This window comes from Lissotriton vulgaris, chromosome 7 (genome assembly GCF_964263255.1).
Source record: "Lissotriton vulgaris chromosome 7, aLisVul1.2, whole genome shotgun sequence".
NCBI lineage: Eukaryota > Metazoa > Chordata > Amphibia > Caudata > Salamandridae > Lissotriton > Lissotriton vulgaris.
The window spans coordinates 608,252,430-608,270,681 of record NC_141695.1 but is presented as its reverse complement, the minus strand read 5'-3'; the positions used below and the strand labels follow the sequence as shown (position 1 = coordinate 608,270,681).

The 18,252-nt window shown below is 44.8% G+C and overlaps 1 protein-coding gene across 2 annotated transcripts in view; it reads left to right on the top strand.

Annotated features, from left to right (window-relative positions):
• MYO15B (myosin XVB) overlaps window positions 1-18,252 on the top strand; it is a 961,787-nt gene that overhangs the window by 327,731 nt on the left and 615,804 nt on the right. For both annotated transcript variants that reach the window (XM_086930750.1, XM_086930751.1), the window contains one exon: window positions 12,501-12,596. In XM_086930750.1, the coding sequence (XP_086786876.1) occupies window positions 12,501-12,596 (96 nt within the window). The remainder of the gene's footprint in view (window positions 1-12,500; window positions 12,597-18,252) is intronic.

Here is an 18,252-nt window from a genome sequence, read left to right as displayed (position 1 = left end):
TTCCCCTTATAAAAAAGGCAGGAGCCAACCCACTAGATCCGCTCAATTACAGGCCTATATCCCTGTTGCCATACTGCGCCAAACTTCTGGAGTCTCATGTTTGTGACAGCATCTCCACATTTCTGGAGAAATCAGAGTATCTTGCACCTAATCAGGCTGGTTTCCACCCTTGCCATTCTACTGAGGCGGTCATTCTCTCGGTGCAGAATACTCTGAGGCGGAACGCGGATGAAGGGATCCATCAGGCTCTGGTGCTACTGGACCTCTCTGCTGCATTCGACACGGTCGACTATACCATCTTGGTCGACCGTGTCGAGCAGGCAGGCCTCAGGGGCCCTGCGCTGAGCTGGATCCGTTCATTCATCACTGACCGAACTCAATCGGTCAGACTGGGCTCCTTCACGGCTCCCACCATATCTACCCTCTGCGGAGTACCTCAAGGCTCCTCGTTATCCCCCCTGCTTTTTAATTTGTACCTACGCCCTCTTTTGTACTCCCTCAGGTATGCTAAGGTTACCATCTTTAATTACGCCGATGATTTGCAGCTCATCTTTCCTTTGAACACCAAGGACTCTGTGGTAGAATTTCAAAACACCATGTCCCACATTCTGAGCTGGATGAGCTGCAATCATCTGAAACTTAACCCAGGCAAGACCGAACTGGTCTTGCCTGGACAGAGCACACTCAGTTGGAATCCCAGTTTTTGGCCCTCCTGCATGGGCGCCCCCCCATCTAAGTCATCCTCAGTTAAGAGCCTTGGCATCTTCATCAGCGAGGATCTCTCCCTGAAAAAACAGGTTGGAGCAGTTGTTTCCTCCAGCTTTTTTCAGTTGAAGAAAATAAAAAAAATTGCTTGCTTCTTCTCCTCAGCTGCCCTCACTCAGATCGTCATCTCCCTGGTTTTGTCCAGATTGGACTTTTCCAACAGTCTATACCTTGGGCTCCAAACTGGAGAGCTCAAACGCCTCCAGCTGGTTCAAAACCAGGCAGCCAGACTTCTTTTGAACATCCCCAGGAGGCAATCAGTCAGACCTGGCTTGAAACAGCTTCACTGGCTACCGGTTGAGCAACGCGTGGCCTTCAAAGCTGGATGTATCCTTTTCAAGTCTTTACATGATATTGGCCCCCTATTCATTAGAGACTTATTTAAAAGATACAGCCCCTCCCGCAACCTCCGGTCCACCCACAAATCCCTCCTAACCGTCCCTCCGTATAAGAAGAAGCGTCTCGGAGGCAGGTGCTTTGACCACCTTGCAGCTGCCTTCTGGAACTCTCTCCCCCTTCATCTGAAACTTTGTGATAACATCCTCAGCTTTAGACACTCCCTGAAGACCTGGCTCTTCTCTCAGGCGCATCACTAAGCTGCTTCATTTTCCACCAACTGACGGTCGCGCCTTGTTCCTCCCTACAGCGCCATGAAGCCCCCGGGCGTACGAGCGCTTAATAAATGCCAAATAACATTAACATTAACATTATCACGTTGCAAGGGATTTACTCTACCCACTTGCTGGAGCCACCTTCAGCAGTTTACAGGATGTGGAAGGGTCCAAAAATTGTTTGTGAATGTCAACAGTCCAAAAGCTCTATAGGCAATCCACGGGTTGATCTGCCCACTTCCAATGACTTGTGTGGGGTTACTATTGCATGATTGTCACAGACGTGGCACACAATTACATATGAGTAAATGCATTCATGTTTACTCCTTAACTTTTGTGAATACTCAAGAGGGGTAAACGGAGCCATTTTCAGACGTAAAATTATGTTTATTGCCCAAAACGGCTCTGTAAATGGACCCCCTTGCTAAAAGAATCGCACAACGCCTACGTCATGTCTCTGTATGCCGCTGCACTGCAGATTTCTAGTGGAGGGAGTGCTGGGACTAATAAAAACGTGTTCACTGTATGTTGGTGCCTCTCATACAGTGCTTTTCAGTTTTCATGTAGCAGTAAACCCAGGGCAGAAAGGATTGCATGTGTGCAGTGATATAAAATATCATTCTGCAATATGCTTGTAGGCATGTTTAAATAGATCTTGCAGTTAACCATTATCAGTACAATGTCTTTTGTTTTGGCACAGTTCCACTGGACGCTAAAAGCAACCATGAACATGTTTTAATACCTATTTCAAGCTACAAAGTTTGAGTGATGCAGTTCAATCCGAAACTCTTTTGAAGAGCCTGGCAATACAGGTGGAGGGAGACTTCATTTTTTAATTGATTCATCTGATAGCACAGTTTTGTTAATATGTTACCTAAAAGAGCCACACGTTTACAGGACATTCTCCAGAAAAACCCCATTCATCAAGATTTGGCACAGTACACAGGAATAAAATATTTCTGCAGCAGAAAATCATGGAAGTTGATTTGAGAAAACTGAGGACCATTCTATTAGGGATGGATTAGCTGACGCCGATCTGGCCATGAAAGCTGCTCCCTCTCCCATTGCTTAGTGGGGGATTTGGAGAAGTCCTATATGGCCAGTTAACCCCTGCATTGTCAATTTAGATTTTCATAACTTTGTTCAAAAAAGGGTATCGCTGAATTGACAGGACAAAAGCGGAAGCAGAGCATCTATTTAAGCATACTTAAACAAGATGATTATTAGCAATGGAATCCCTAAACTCTGCAAGTGTTTGGGAGACTAGATAAGTAGGCGCTAACAATGAACCTCACTTTCAGGGTGCTTTCCATGTGCCCATAGGTGGTCATGGATGTTATATCATACACCATTAGCAATGGTTATATTTCCACCAGAATATATGCATCGAAAGTAGATCCATTCATGATGCAGACAGCCTCCTTGTGATGAACTACCTGTGTCATGGCCTAGAAATCAAAATACAGTAGAGTTTCCGCACTCAGTGTGATGGAGGATATTCACAGGCCAGAGACAGAAATTCTGATGGCAAAATTGTAAATCCACTTAGTGAAGATGTGTTTTCCAACTCACTTGGAACTCAGGCAAAATTAAAGCATACTGGGCAGAAATATTTCGAGTCTTGGGAAACATGGTAGAAATGGATATTACACCCACTCCAGAGGTCGCAATAATGGGGTATGTGGTAAACTTTCCGAAAGGGTTCCGAAAATTCATTGCCTTGGGGTTGTTGTTGGCAAAGAGGGCGATTGCGCTCAGGTGACGGACAAAGGTAGCTCCTACATAACAGACTTGGTTAGGCAGTCTTACATATTGCAATACCAACAGTGAACTGTATTGCAGTACCTTACCCAGAGCTTCCTGTCTAAAAGATATTTGGGGTCCACTCAAAAACTATACAGACACATTCAAGTCCTTAAACACTTCACAACAGGAGCATGGGATTGTCCCAGTGGGTGTGCGCTGAACAAGATCACGCACGGGGTTAGACTAATCCAATAATTTAACGACATCTGTGTTCCTAGACACTACCTTGCAGGTATTGCCGCGGAGAACGAGACGGGCTTGAGGGAGGGGGCAGGTGGATCGGAGGATAATGGCTGATATGCTATCACAGTTTGGAATAGTTGTCAAATGTGACGGACGGTGAAGATGTACTTTCTTTATGTCCAGATTTCACATTGTGTATTGCAAATAAGCAATGTTTTATTATAGCCTTATAGCCCGCCGTAGAGGGCTATACCGGCTATTAAAGGCCCTCTCCAGCGTTAAAGGCCCCGAGCCGAAGGCGATGGCCTTTAACAAGGGAGAGGGACTTTAATAGCGGTATAGCCCATCTACGAAGGGCTATAAGGCTATTAGAACATTCTGCCACTAGAGGACAGAATGTTCTAACAAAAAAAATAAAGCCTTTTGGGAGCGTGAGGGGATTGGAATCCCCTCAGGCTCCCTGAAGCCTTTGTTCACAGCCAGAGCAGTTAACAAAGAAACATTGGAATGTTGGAGCTCCAGGCTTATACCAGCCATTATAAGCCCAGAGCACTCCATTGTTTTCAATGGAGCTCCCAACATTCCAATGTTCTAATAGCATATTCAATGATGTACTCAGGAAACTTGGAAATAAAGTTTTAAAAAAAGATTTGTTTTCCAATTGAGAGATTTGGTTCTCAGAGCTGGCAGAGTTGGCTTGGTCTCTAGGGAGGACCATCGGTCAGAGAAAGCAGGGAAATACTTCATTACTTTCGTGACCAGAAGCACCTGAGACTTTAATCTTTCAATCAAAAATCAAAATTAATTGAATCAGTGCAGAACTATTTTAATAGAGACCAGTTTAAGACCAAATGAGTGAAGTTTTTGTATTGGGCTGCGGAAAGAGACATCAATCCTTTAACATTGTCAGTTCATCCAATATTGTTGTATTATTCTTTTTTAATGAACTCTGGCACTAAGGTAGTCGAACAAAGTATAAATACATGATGGAAATGGAGCTTGCAGGAACACATCAATCCAATTTCTTTCATTGCAGAATGAAGTCATCAGAAAGCACTCTGAAGGTCTTTGGCATTTTTCACATAGTAAGAAATTCCAACCAATGTGCAACCTAAATTTTATTCTGAATAATTGATCTCTCGAACCCTTTGAGTCAACGTCTGGTTCTTCCCTCTTCGGATTCATTAAGCTAGTGGCACATGCCTTGGCCAGTATTCTATCCATAAACCTAAACTCCACCCCCCATAACTTATCCATCTTTAGTCAACAGTTTCCTGTCAGTCAATTCTCATGCGAATCATAGCCCATATCAGCACCTAGGAACAGCAGTCAGCCAGCAGGCTGCTCCCTATCAAGCAATACTGTGCCCACTACCACTCAGCCTAGCTGTGGTCCGGTCCTTTCTTTAGAGATTCCAGTCCTCTCAGATAGATTTTAATGTTGTGCAATGATGGCTGCCCTTCAGTTCTCTCCACCACTCTCTGTGCGGAAAGAATTGTGAACTAGTCAGGTGTAGCAGGGAGGGGCAGAACAAGGCCAGCTGTCTTCAGTGTCCCCTGTATGGAGTGTGAGCAAGAATAGAGTTTATGGGTTAGGGATTTAACACAGACAGCAGTTTTAGATCATCACTTTTGGTTCCTTACTGTAGAAACATTGCCAAGAGTTCTAGGTGCCTCCTTCTTACACAATTTGTCTAAAAGGAGGGTTGACCCTGGGACAGTAGCACGGTGGGACCTTATTACATTGAAAATCTGGGGAATACCTAGCTACTAATTTAAAGTGCTGTTATTTGATTTGAACATACACTATGAAACCCAATGTTTTAATCCTCTTGGATCTGATTATCCATTTATTTTTTATTTTTCTCGATTAAAGACACTTTTATATTATTTCAAAGGCGTCTGAATGTCAAAGAGACACTTATTCATTTAAACATTAATAGACATAATTATATACAACATATACACATATAATGATAATACTGTGACTGAACTTGTGAAACTTTTACAACATACAAAAATGCACCTATATCTTCACCCACTGGTTTTCACTAATGCTTTTAAACATAACCTTTTTACAAACATTAGGAAAGGATGTCATCACATTAGAATTTCCACATATTCAAATGATTATATTCTCAAACAAAAAAAGCTTATGCGTTTCAAGTCCTTATATAACTTGTGGGACTCTCAACGTGGCTTCTGGGTTATTAGTCTTCTGTTTTCTGGGCTTAGTGTGTGAATAAAAACTATTAATAAACAAACAAACATTGTGTGTCAGTGCATTATAGGTCCTCCCTTTACCTCAATGTATTAACGCCTTACAATTGAAGAAGAGTTACCTTCTGTCTACAGCTTAACACCCTCAATCTTTAGTGTGCGACAGGGGTCATTTCTTATTCAGTAAAGGGCCTGTGAAGACAAGAAAAAGGAACAGCTTAAGTATTTGGACGACTTATCAGCTCTGTTTTATTCTCAAGGCATTTTGAACCTTCATATTACACTGCCTACCTGAGTTAAAACAGGTCGGGAGGGACAGTGTCTTACCTGTGGTTTATTACTTGTAGAGCGGTCCTGTTGTTTGCTTTTTTCTGTTAAATGAGATTGCAACAACGTTTTAGAGACGCGTTACATTTAGACAGTTCAATTTTTCTTGTTTGTATCACTCGCATTCTTGCGTACCTGATTGTAAACTTGCATCGCCAGTTCCTTTGAAACGCGCTGTTCGTCAAATTCAATTCTCGGGCGGTCCTGTTATTCTCTTTTCTATTAAGTGAAATTGCAACAAAGTTTCAGCGACGCGATATGTTTCAACAATTTAATTTCTTTTGTTTGTATAACTCGCGAGATCACGTACCTGTTTGTACGAAGGCAGTGTCTATTCTGTTGGGACGCTCTGTTCGTCCATTTAATTTACGGGGCCTTCCAATGCACACGGACCCTGTTGACGGCAATGCAGATCTTTTTAACAAGCAAACCCACCCATACAAAGATTAAATAAATCTTTAGCAATGGCGCCTTATCTTCTTACTTTTTAACAATTGTCCATTCACTCGTATGTTTCCTTCGCAGCCTTTCTGTTACCATTGTGGCAGCCTTGACGAATTCCTGTTTCCTCATAGTTTTGAGCAACAGGTCTACTCGTTGAAAGTTTAGTCATTTCATTAAGGCCGGAGCTAGTACAATTGAATTTTAAAATGAGGTACACTTCTTTTTGCAGGAGTAGTTCCTCCAAATCTCCTCCTCTGGCATTTGCCGCAATTGCTGTTAGCACAGTACATTTCAAGCATTTTCCTCCATGATTTTTTTCAATATAGTTAGAAACCCTGGGTGCATTTAAAACTTTCTTCCTGATCCTTGAGCAGTGTTGCACAATCCGTTGATTCATCTGATGGTTTGTTTTGCCAATGTAAATCTTTTTGCAAGGGCATATTACTGCATAAATTAAGTTCTTTATTTTGCAGTTCGTAAATTCTTTATGTGTCCATCTGATGGTGTTATGGTGAAATTCTGTACCTTCTAATGTCAGATCACATATGGAACTTTTCCCACATTTGTGATGGCCCTGCACTGGTTTCATTTTCCATTGTGTTCGTAAGTCACTCTTGGGGCGGGTCTGTGACAAGTTAGCTCTAGTTAACTGTTGCCCTATTGAGATGTTTTTCTTCATTGCGAATAATGGTTTAGGAAATGGACACTCTAATCCTTCCAGTAAGTGCCAATTTTTGAGAATTATCTGACGGAACTTGTTGGTTGCGGGCCTTAGGTGGACACACACACCAATTTCTCAAGTGTTGTTTTTTTTACTTTTTTTTTGAGAAGGGATTCTCATGGCGTGAACCAGGCTCTTTTAGTTGCGTGTTTCATCGATTTTCTGGAATAACCTCGTTCAATCATCTGTTGGCAAAATGTTGAGGCATGAATTTCAAAATCTTCTCATCGTGAACAATTTCTTCGTACCCGTAGTAGCTGGCAATACGGAAGATTTTCTTTCAAATTCCTCGGATGGCAGCTAGTGTGATGTAAAATTGTGTTTCGATCTGTGACTATTGCTGTAATGTAGTCATCAATATTTTTTTCCCTTTGTGCAACTTCGGCGTCCAGGAAGGTTAAGCTGGTCTTGCTCTTGGTTAGGCTTAATTTTATATCTTGATGCCTGGTGCCTGCTGTACAACCAACCATGGAACGTATCCAACTCTGCTTCTGTGCCGTTCAATAAGCACCAGATGTCGTCTATGTATTGGTACCATTGTAAGATACTTTCTCCAAACGGATTGTTATTGAAAACAAATTTGTCTTCGTATTGGGCCATGTAGAGCACCATTTCCGGTGCAAAAGGACATCCCTTAGCAGTACCTTTCGTCTGCATATAGAATGATTCCTCGAATTTGAAGAAATTCTTTTTCAAGGCTACTTCTGCCAACCTCAGGATGAACTCTATTGGTACTCTGTGTGGTCTCTGTCGGATTTCTAAACAGAGCTCTATTACTTGCAGCACTTCTTCTTGTGGTATTTGTGTATATAAACTGAAGACATCAAACGAAACCATCCAATGCAATTGACAATCAAATGGTTGACCTTCGATTTTGGTAATAAAATCTGTTGTATCTCCTAGGAACGTCTTCTATGAAAGGTTTAAAAAAGATATCTGCATATTTAGCGATGAGCTCCATTATTGAGTCACATCCCGAGATGATTGGTCTACCTGGTGGATCTTCAAGTCATGTATGAATTTCTGGCAAAAAGTAAATTACTGGGATGCGTGGATGTTTCTTAGACAGGAAATCATATTCCTTAGGACCAAGATAACCTTCCTCAAACTCTTCTTTCAGTATCCCATTGATTAATTCTTGGGTTTGTATTGTGGGATCACCTTGGATTGATCGGTACTATTCTTGGTTGTGGACTTGACTTCGGCCTTCCTTAACATGGTCTTGGGCCACAGCACCAGGGCCCCACTTTTGTCGGCTGGTTTTATAACTACTGAATCCTAATTTTTTAAGTCACGTATAGCTTGTTGTTGTTGTGGTGTTATGTTCTTTTTGAGGTAATATTTCTGTTTATCCAATTGGCAAATTGCTGATAACACCACTTGTTTGAATTCCCCAATTTGTTTGGGGATGTTGTGAGGTGGTGGTACAAATTTTGATTTGTTTGTTGGCCCTGAGTGTGCACCACTTCTGTTGTATTCTTTACCCTCAAAGAATGCCTTTACACAAGGCAGTGGTCTTCACCAGCCCTTACACGCAGAGGTGGCCGACTGTGGAGGCTAGGAGAGGTAGGGGGCCACTTGGACCAGTTTTTGCTTCTCCTTTCTCCAATGGAGTATGTGTTGGAGCTTTTAGGTATCACCATCACAGTAAGGTACCCAAATTAGTAAGATAATCAAGCCTTTTCATTTAATCTGAAAGTGTCAGAGCACTCCCCCCCCCCCCCACTCCCTGGTGTTGAGGGAACATTCTCCAAGCCAAAGAGTTTAGCACAGCATCTCTCCTTTCCAATATAAATAGAGTGAGAGCAGAGTAAACGAAATGCTTGTCTTGCTACATACAAGACAATGGTAGATATCCTAGAGGGTACTGCAACTGATTTTAATCTTATTACCTCCCCCGACTGGAGGTGAGCCATTCATCTTTCACATGTTTCTCTGATAGACTGCTAGGACTGGAACCTGATGTATCTGAGGCAACTCCTACTCTGAATGTCTGTTAGAATAATAAGAGACTAATATATATATAGAATAGATGGGTAATAATACATTACAGGAATATTTTTCACAGAGGGATTCTAAGAAACCTCAATTAGACAAAGAGAACGGCACTCGAGTTGTCTAGGATATCACTCAGAACCCTGTTATTCACTTTTTTACTTGAAGCATAATTTTATCACTTTATATTTATTGCAAGATGGCTATTAGCATGTTACAAAAACTTAAATAAATCTCCTAGTCAGTATCTAACCAAATGTCCAAATGCAAGGACTCTTCAAGAGAAGTTCAGAGTGTACAATGATTGTTTTCAGAAATGGTATTATTCTGGGAGGGGGTACCACAATTAGCTCAATCATTCTACTCTGGTTAGATCAAACCTGGGGTAGGACAGAATCAACATCTGCTCAACTCCATGTGCCTATGCCAAAAGCAGCAGAGACGTTTGTGCTAATTTCAAGCAGGACCACCAATTTCAAACGGATAAACACCAAACGACACAACAAATTCCCAATCCAATTAAAAAAATATAGAAACGTTTTAAGGACTAAAAAGACAAGAAGATCATCAGAATAGGTTAAGGGGAACCAGATATATGGGTTTTTTTAATTCAAGGCAAAAATCTACTAGAAAATGTCAAACACTATGAAAAAAGAACAGTTTGCAGTTGACTGGGATCTGGGTACAATTTGAGACTAATTCCGATGCAATAGAGGTTGGATACACTCAGCCGGTTGTCCCGGTCAAAAGTGTAACCTTCAGACTTAGGGCCAGATGTAGGTCGCCAATTACCGTTCGGTAACGGCCGATTTCGGCCGTTACCGACCGGTAATTGGTTTTTGAGATGTAGGGGGCCAGAATTTTACCGAATCTGTAAATTTACTGATTCGGAAAACTTACAGATTCGGTAAAATACTGACTCGGTATATTTACCGAATCGGTAATTCTAGATGTAGGTGGCACAGTTTGCAGTGCCACAGGCCCTTAGGAATTCTTATTTTACCACCCAATCCTATTGGATGGTAAAATACCGAATTCCAGTGTACATGCACATCTGTGCATGTACACCTATGCCAAGTGACACACAGACATGCCCTTAGGGCATGTATGTGTGCCACATGGCACACAAGCCTGCAATTTGGGTGCTACAGGGTGTCAAAGTGACACCCCGTTCCCCCTGCCAAGATTCGGTATTTACCGAATCGGTAAATACCGATTCGGTATTTCCCATTGATTCCTATGGCCTTCAAGGCCCATAGGAATCAATAGGAAATACCGATTCCGTATTTACCGAATCGGTAAATACCGAATCTTACAGTTTCGGTAATTCTAAAATAAGAATTACCTACATCTGCCCCCTTCCTATTTACCTACTCTTAAATACCGAATCGGTATGATTCGGTATTTAAGAGGCGGTAAATAGGAATTACCTACATCGGGCCCCTAGTCTCCAGCTGCTGGAAAAGCTGGTTCTGTTCAGTCTTACAGCCCCTAGTTCCTCAGGTCAAGCTTCGGAGCACCATGTCTTTCTCCAGCCAGGTCTCCTAAACGGGTTGGTTCTCTTTAGTCAACTGGGTTATCTTGTAGTCACTGGTCCTTGAGTCTGTGTGTCATTGAGTCCGTGTGTCAGGTCATTCCTCTTCTTGCAGTAGGAGTCAGAAGTCTTCTTCCTGCAGGGCCTTCTTCTTTAGATGTGGTCTTCCGAAACCCTGGAATATTCTGAGGAGGTGGAGGTGCCAGATTTATCTTGTTCACTAACCAGTAATTGGAGGAATTCTACCCCCAAATCCAAACCATTTTCTTGCAGTCCCCCATCTCCTTTTGTAGCACTTCCTCTTTGCCTTATTGTGAAATTACTCAAGAGCCCCTGTTTCAAAATGACGAGACCCAGCTGCCACCAGGCAGGCCTGTTTTCAGCTTCTTGGCCACTCCCCTGCTTTACAGGGTCAAGACTTGGTTTCCTCCCGCTGTTGCTGGAGCCTAATTGTCTGGGAAGATCTGAGAATGAAAAGGAGAAGCTCTCCTTGGCATCTGCAAGTCCAAAGAGTTATTGCTGAAGCTGCAGTTTGTTCTGCCAACTGCTCCTGTCCACTCCCAAATAGCGAATCCCTGCTAATTGGTCTGCATTGAATACCCATTGGCACTGGCGTAACAAAAGTTGAGGAGGCCCCCTTCAAGGTACATGAAGGGGGCCCCCACTCCGTATTTAATATGGAGCTCTCAAGCCTGAGTACGGTGCTGAGGGGGCCCTGTGCAGCTCGGGGACCCACCCGCACGTGAGGGCTGCGGGGGCCAGTGTTACCCCCCTGCCCATTGGCTTTTCCTGGGCCCAGAGGCAAGCACTGTCCTCATACTGTGCTGTTATATATCCCTGCCAAGGATGTGTATTTGAGCTCTGGAGGTGTTAACCCCTTCGATGCTGATGACGAGCTCAGCTCGTCATCAGCCACGGGGGGGCGTGTGCGGATGACGAGCTGAGCTCGTCATCTAACGCGGCTTTTAGAAAAAAGCTGCGTAGCGCAAAAATAACCGCCGCAGCGATGCGGTTAATTCGACTTAGGCCTTTTAAAGAAAGGTCTTATCAGGCCCATCAATTGAAATAGCGTTTGCCATTTATTTTTACTGTAGGGCACACTAACTCCAAAATGAAGTGTGCCATATTTTTGTATAGTAGCACTCTGCTTCTATGGGCTTACAACGCACACTTTAGGGATGACTTATGACTATATACAAATAGGCTTTTTCTACAAGGAAGAAGTAGTGTTCCCTGCTATGTGTCATATCAATTCAATTAAACTGTAGCCTAGTCAGAGCACAGTGCTCTTGCTATAAATACATTTGTGGTAATATGTGTGGGTTTGTTTGTAAATACACACGGCTGCCCAGATATGACATTTAACTTTCCACGTCATTAGTCATAGGTAAGGCAGTCTTTACAATGGACTTACAGGAAAGTTAAATAGGCCAAATAGGGAGTTCCAATGTACAGTATATGATTTGTAGGGGAAGCACAGGCACTTTACTACTGTTTAGCAGTGGTAGAATGCACAGAATCCTAAATCCACCAAAAAAGGGTCCAGAAAACATTACAAAATCTGGGGTTACTATGCAGAAAAGACACATTTCTTACAATTGTTTACTGAAGAGATAGGAGAGAGCAATGTGTGGCCAATAGGTGGTATTTGAGGAGATGCCCTGGGCCTAAGTAAAAGGAGAACGTTGTGGGTAAATGTGGCTGATGGATATTATGATGATATGTACAGTGTACAGGTTATGAGATCTACAGGTCGTCATATGTATGTATGTATGTAAGGTATTTGCTATATGTGGCTAGTAACCAACCTTGTTGGTGTTAGTAGTACCTCAATTAACTTGCAGGTCCAGGGACACTCCAGTCTACATGCCACTCATGCTCTCCTCTCCCTCTAGGCAGCCAATCTACCCGAGCTGGGACAGCCTCTTCAGCAGCCGCTGACGCGCCTGCCCGTGGAGGAGTGCCAGCACGCGCTGGAGATCTACAAGTTGGTGAGTGGGTGATTCTCTGATCTAGCATTGAGATGACAGCTATCGGAGGCTAGCACTAGCACCTTTCGGTAGAGGTGAGCAGGTAGGTGACCTGGCAGGTAGGTTCTGTATTGTCGATTCTACAGCTGGCCAGTCAGATACATGTAGATCTTAAACTAAAACCTGCATGTAGCAGTGCATCTATGCCACAGGATTAGGCTGGAATACAGAAAGATATTAAAAAAAAACATGCAAATGTCCTTCCACTAAGTTGCAGGTAAGGTCCCTGATTAACACTCAAGTGGAACGGGTTTCTGCTCCGCCTGATCAAGACTGGCCTAGTGTTCCCACATTCCTGCTGGTAAAATCACTTGAGGTTTTTACCCTCATCAGCAACCAAGCATCTTACCCATGTACTTTAGAAAGGTTTTCTTTGGCATGGTGGGAGCTTGCAGTGCTCACCCCTACCTAAACTATTCTTCCCTTTCCCTCTCCTACCCTACAAGTCACCCTTTACAGAGAGTGAAACCTCTAGGAATATAGGGAATGCCATGCAGAATTCCTTGCCTGCAAAGTTATTCCCCATTTCGGTAAACGTAACTTTCATTAGGGCCTGGCAAGGATACATTTAAAACATTCAAGTAAGTGTCCAATTTGTAACCTTAATTATAAGTAAATATATCTTAGGCGGGTACCCAGAATATTTCGCATGGAAGCGACCCTCCTAGAGTTATGGACGCCCTTCTCTTAAGAATTAAAACAGTCTGAAGGGGTAAACTCCAGCATGGTAGTTTCATCTATATGCGGGTCGCCGTAATTATATTTCCTAAAAAAAGTATCTATTTTCAAAAATATTTTTTAAACATTATTTATCAAAAGAAATTTTCTGTGTCCCAGTCCTCAATTAGAAGAGATAGGTTCCTGTCTGAAAAAGTATTTTAATTTCTCCTTTTAAAAAGAAATATGTAAAGGAAGTGGTGCCAGAGGGCAGTGCAGTGTCACGATCAGTTACTTTGGACAGCTAAAAGAGAACAAGGGGTCAGATGTACGACAGCTTTTTGCAGTCGGAAAGGGCTTTTTGGCCCATTTGCAACCGCAAAAAACGTGTGGCCCATGTACCAACCCTATTTTTCAAGTCGCTAATTAATTTGTGACTTGCAAAATAGGGTTAGCGACTCGCTCTTAGGAAGGGGCGTTCCATGGGTGTCCCTTCCTAATAGCGACTCCTTTAAAGAAGGGTGGTAAGGCACTCGCAAACTGGAAGGGGACCCCTTCCCCTTTAGGAATGCATGCACAATTAATTTGATCAAAAGACAATTTCCTTTAAAGGACTGAATCAAAAAGCACCCTTTAAACGGACTGTATAAAAAAAGTGCTTTATTTCAAAGCAGTCCCAGCCATGTTGGTCTGCTGACCCCAGCAGGCCACCATACCTGGGAGTGCTAGCCATTCCCAATGGGGTCGCAATTTGCGACTGCCTCATTAATATGCGTGAGAATGCAATTTGCGACCCATTGGGAATCGCAAAGAGTGTCTCAGACACTGTTGTGCATCCCAATTTGCAAGCAGCAAATTGTGAGTCGCAAATGCGATGCAATTTGCGACTCGAGAATGGATGGGTCGTACATCTGGCCCAAGGATCTTAGAGCCAGATGTATCAAGGCCCTGTTTTGCGATTTCCTAAATGCGAATCTTTGTGATTTGCAATTAAGAAATCGCAAAACGGAATGCAGAAAGTGTGTTTAACACTTCCTGGGATTCCTAGGGGATAGCAAATTACCTACCTCATGAATATTAATGTGGTAGGTCGCAATTTGCGACCCCATAGGAATCGCAAAAATCACAGGGATGGTGGCCTGCTGGGCTCAGCAGACCTTCATGACTGTGATTGCTTTTAAATAAAGCAATTCTTTTTTTTTTAAATGCAGACATTTTTCCTTAAAAAAAACGGTATGCGTTTAAAAAAAAATTAAAAACGTTTTTCATCCCTTAGGGGCCCCTTACCATTTGCGAATGGGTTACCACCTACTTTGAAGTAGGTAGTAAAATGTGAATGTTATGCGACCGCATTTTGGTCGCAAAACATTCATACATACTAATGCGATTTGGTATTAGGAAGGGACGCCCTAAACACGCCCCTTCCTAATAGCGAATGGCAATCCTTTTTTGTGATTCGGTAGCATGTTACCGTATCTCAAAATATGCTTTGCTACATCCGCATAGCATTTTTTGCGTTTGTGAATCGGCCCGTTTGCGAACTCAAAAAGCCTTGATACATCCGGCCCTATATTGTTATCTCATACAAGAACAGCCAGGATTTATAGGGGCAGTGGGTAATCTATTTATATATATAAAGAGATAATGGCCTACAATTCATAACAATAGACCAACAAGCTCATCCTCTAAGTTGTTCGGTTGCTGGGAACAGGCATAGAAAAGCCAAACGAGAAAACATGATCCGGATGTACAACCTTATTGATAGAAATAGTTAGTGAAGTCTGATCTACTTGTGTGTCCTTTCTAGGGTCAGAATCCAAAGCCCACTATAATGTTAAAAAGTTATCGATTGCTCTTCGGGCCTTGCCGATTTCTTTGGAACATTCCTCTTAGAAATAGCAACACTTGCATTTTCTTGTGGTTGAGTGGGCTGCAGGTCTATCCGAAAGGGGTGTGCTGGCCTTTGGGTAAAATATGGAAATAAAAGAGTATTGATCTGGCCACGGAATGTTTAGAAGTAGGAACCCCACATTAGTAGCTTCATAATTAGCAAAGAGCAGACTTGGTAGAACCGCTCTCCAGTGACTGGGACTCATTTTTGATTGTTGTGCGACCCAGACTTTGGGACGTACTTATAACTGGGCCTATGGGAGACTGCCAAAAAGAGCCAGATGTCCCGCCCAATGACTTAGGAGTGATGGCACTTAACCACAGCGGATGGAACATCCACCACTTTTTGGCTGGTTTCCCATATCTGCCCAACTCTAAATACGGCCCTTTGACCCTTCAGTGGCTCAGTCTCAGCAGTAGCGGGGTCTCTCCAGAGTCCACCACTCTCCAGAGACTGAGGCTCTTCAGTGGCTCAGCTCTGCACGGATGCGACATTTCCACATTTTCTGCTGTACCCTTCTGGTTTCTTTTAGCCGCTCTGTCTGCTTTGCCCAGCTGGTTTTCTATCAGATTCAGGCTCCTGTTTGCCCGGCTGGAGCATTCAAACTTACTGTCTTTACTTCCTTGGCTAGGACAGTCTCTCGTGAGGTGTCTGCTTTGCCAAGGTGCCTCTCTCTTACCCGATGCTTATGTATTGACAGGCTCACACTGCCTGTCTGGCTTCAATTCACCCACACTCTCTACTTTGTTCATTTAGCTGAGTTTCAGCCAATCAGAGCAGATACTATAGGTGAGACAGGGTCTAACTGCCCATAAGACCCTGTCTCGCCTGTAGTTTCTGGTTTGATTGGCTGGTCTGGCTCACTGACAGTCTCTGTTTGCCAGAGCTCTGGCTCTCTCTCACCCACAGCTCCTGCTTTGCCCAGCTTACTGTTTTACCTATGGTGTCTTGCTTACCAGGCTAGCTCTGTCTCACTGACGGTCTAATGGTCTATCCTTTGCCTAACTGTCTTCACCTCACCGACGGTTGTCTGGTTCACTCTGGTTTACCTGTATGCCCTGTTTTTGTGGTTGGCCATCGCTCCTGTGTCTAGCTTGCTCAGTCTAACTTGTGGGCTCTCAATCAATCAATCAATCAAATCCTGTGAGGGTCTCAAGACATTAGGGGAGGGGAGGGAGGGTGGGGGGGGGGGGCGCTACTGGTCGTAGAGCCAGGTCTTGAGGAGTCTTCTGAAGGCCAGTAGGTCCTGAGTCTGTCGTAGATTGGTTGGGAGAGTGTTCCAGGTCTTGGCGGCGAGGTAGGAGAAGGATCTTCCTCTGGCTGTGGTTTTCCGGATCCGAGGGACTGTGGCGAGGTTGGCTAAGCGGAGGCTTCGGGTGGGGGTGAGGAAGCTGAGTCGGTTGCTGAGGTAGGTGGGTCCGGTGTTGTGTAGTGCTTTGTGTGCGTGGATGAGGAGCTTGAAGGTGATCCTCTTGTTGACGGGGAGCAAGTGCAGGCCTCTCAGGTGGGGTGTGATGTGGCTGCGGCGGGGGACGTCGAGGATCATTCGAACCGAGGCGTTCTGGATTCGTTGCAGTCGTCTCAGGAGCTTGTTTGTAGTTCCTGAGTAGAGGGCGTTCCCGTAGTCTAGTCTCCTGGTGATGAGGGCCTGGGTGACGGTCTTTCTAGTGTCGGTGGGGATCCATTTGAAGATTCTGCGGAGCATTCGGAGGGTGTTGAAGTAGGACGTGGAGATGGCGTTGACTTGCCTGGTCATGGAGAGGGTGGAGTCGAGGATAACCCCCAGGTTGCGTGTGTGGTCTGTGGGTTCCGGGGCTGCGCCTAGCGATGTAGGCCACCAGGAGTCGTCCCAGGCTGAGGGGGTGGGTCCGAGGATGAGGATCTCCGTTTTGTCTGAGTTCAGCTTCAGTCTGCTGTCCTTCATCCAGTCGGCTACGGCCTTCATTCCTCTGTGGAGGTTGGCTTTGACGGTGTGGGGGTTTTCGGTGAGGGATATGATCAGCTGGGTGTCATCGGCGTAGGAGATGATGTTGAGGTTATGTTGTCGTGCGACGTGGGCGACTGAGGGCAGGGGTCAGATGGGGATCCGGAGTGGATGGAGTTCCTGGTTTTGATGGTGTCTTTGTCGCTGACGTTGGACCAGGCGGTCAGGCGGCTGGTGTGGGTGGTGGTTGCAGAGGTGGTGGACTCGGTGGTGGGTGCGGGGGGGTCGGAGTTGAGGCTGTCGTGGATGTCGGTGATCTTGCGATGAAAGAAGGTAGCCAGGGAGTCGCACAGGTCTTGTGATGGTGGGATGTCGTTGGTGTTGGAGCTGGGGTTGGAGAGTTCTTTCACGATGTTGAAGAGCTCTTTGGTGTTGTGTGCGTTCTTGTCTCGGCGGTCTTTGAAGGCGGTCCTCTTGGCAGTCCTGATGAGTTGATGGTGCCTGCGGTTGGCGCTTTTGAGGGCTGTGTGGCTGTCTGGTGTTCGGTCGTGGAGCCATTTCTTCTCCAGTTTCCGACAGGTGTGTTTGGAGATCTGGAGGTCTTCGGTGAACCGGGTGGCTTTCTTGTCGGTGTGGCTGGTTGTGGCGGTCTTGAGAGGGGTGAGGGTGTTGTCGCAGTCGTTGATCCACTGTGTGAGGTTGGTTGCGGCAGTGTCTGGGTCGGTGGTGTCAGTGGGTGGTCTCCGGGCGAGGGTGGTCGTTAGTTGGTCCTCGGTGACCTTTCCCCAGCAGCGGCGCGGCAGCTGTTGGGTGCGTTGGTGTGTGGTGGGTTTCCTGAAGGTGAGGTGGACGCATCTGTGGTCGGTCCAGTGGGGTTTGGAGGTGTAGTTGAAGGAGTGATGGGGCCTTGTGGGGAAGATGGGGTCAAGTGTGTGTCCAGCGGTGTGGGTGGGTGTTGTCACAAGCTGTTTGAGTCCGAGGTTGGCTAGGTTGTCCATCAGGGTGGTGGAGTTGGCGTCGTTGTTGTTCTCGAGGTGGAAGTTCAGGTCCCCGAGGAGGATGTAGTCCGTGGAGGCGAGGGCGTGGGTGCTGATTAGGTCGGTGATGGTGTCGCTGAACTGTGGTCGTGGTCGGGGGGTCTGTAG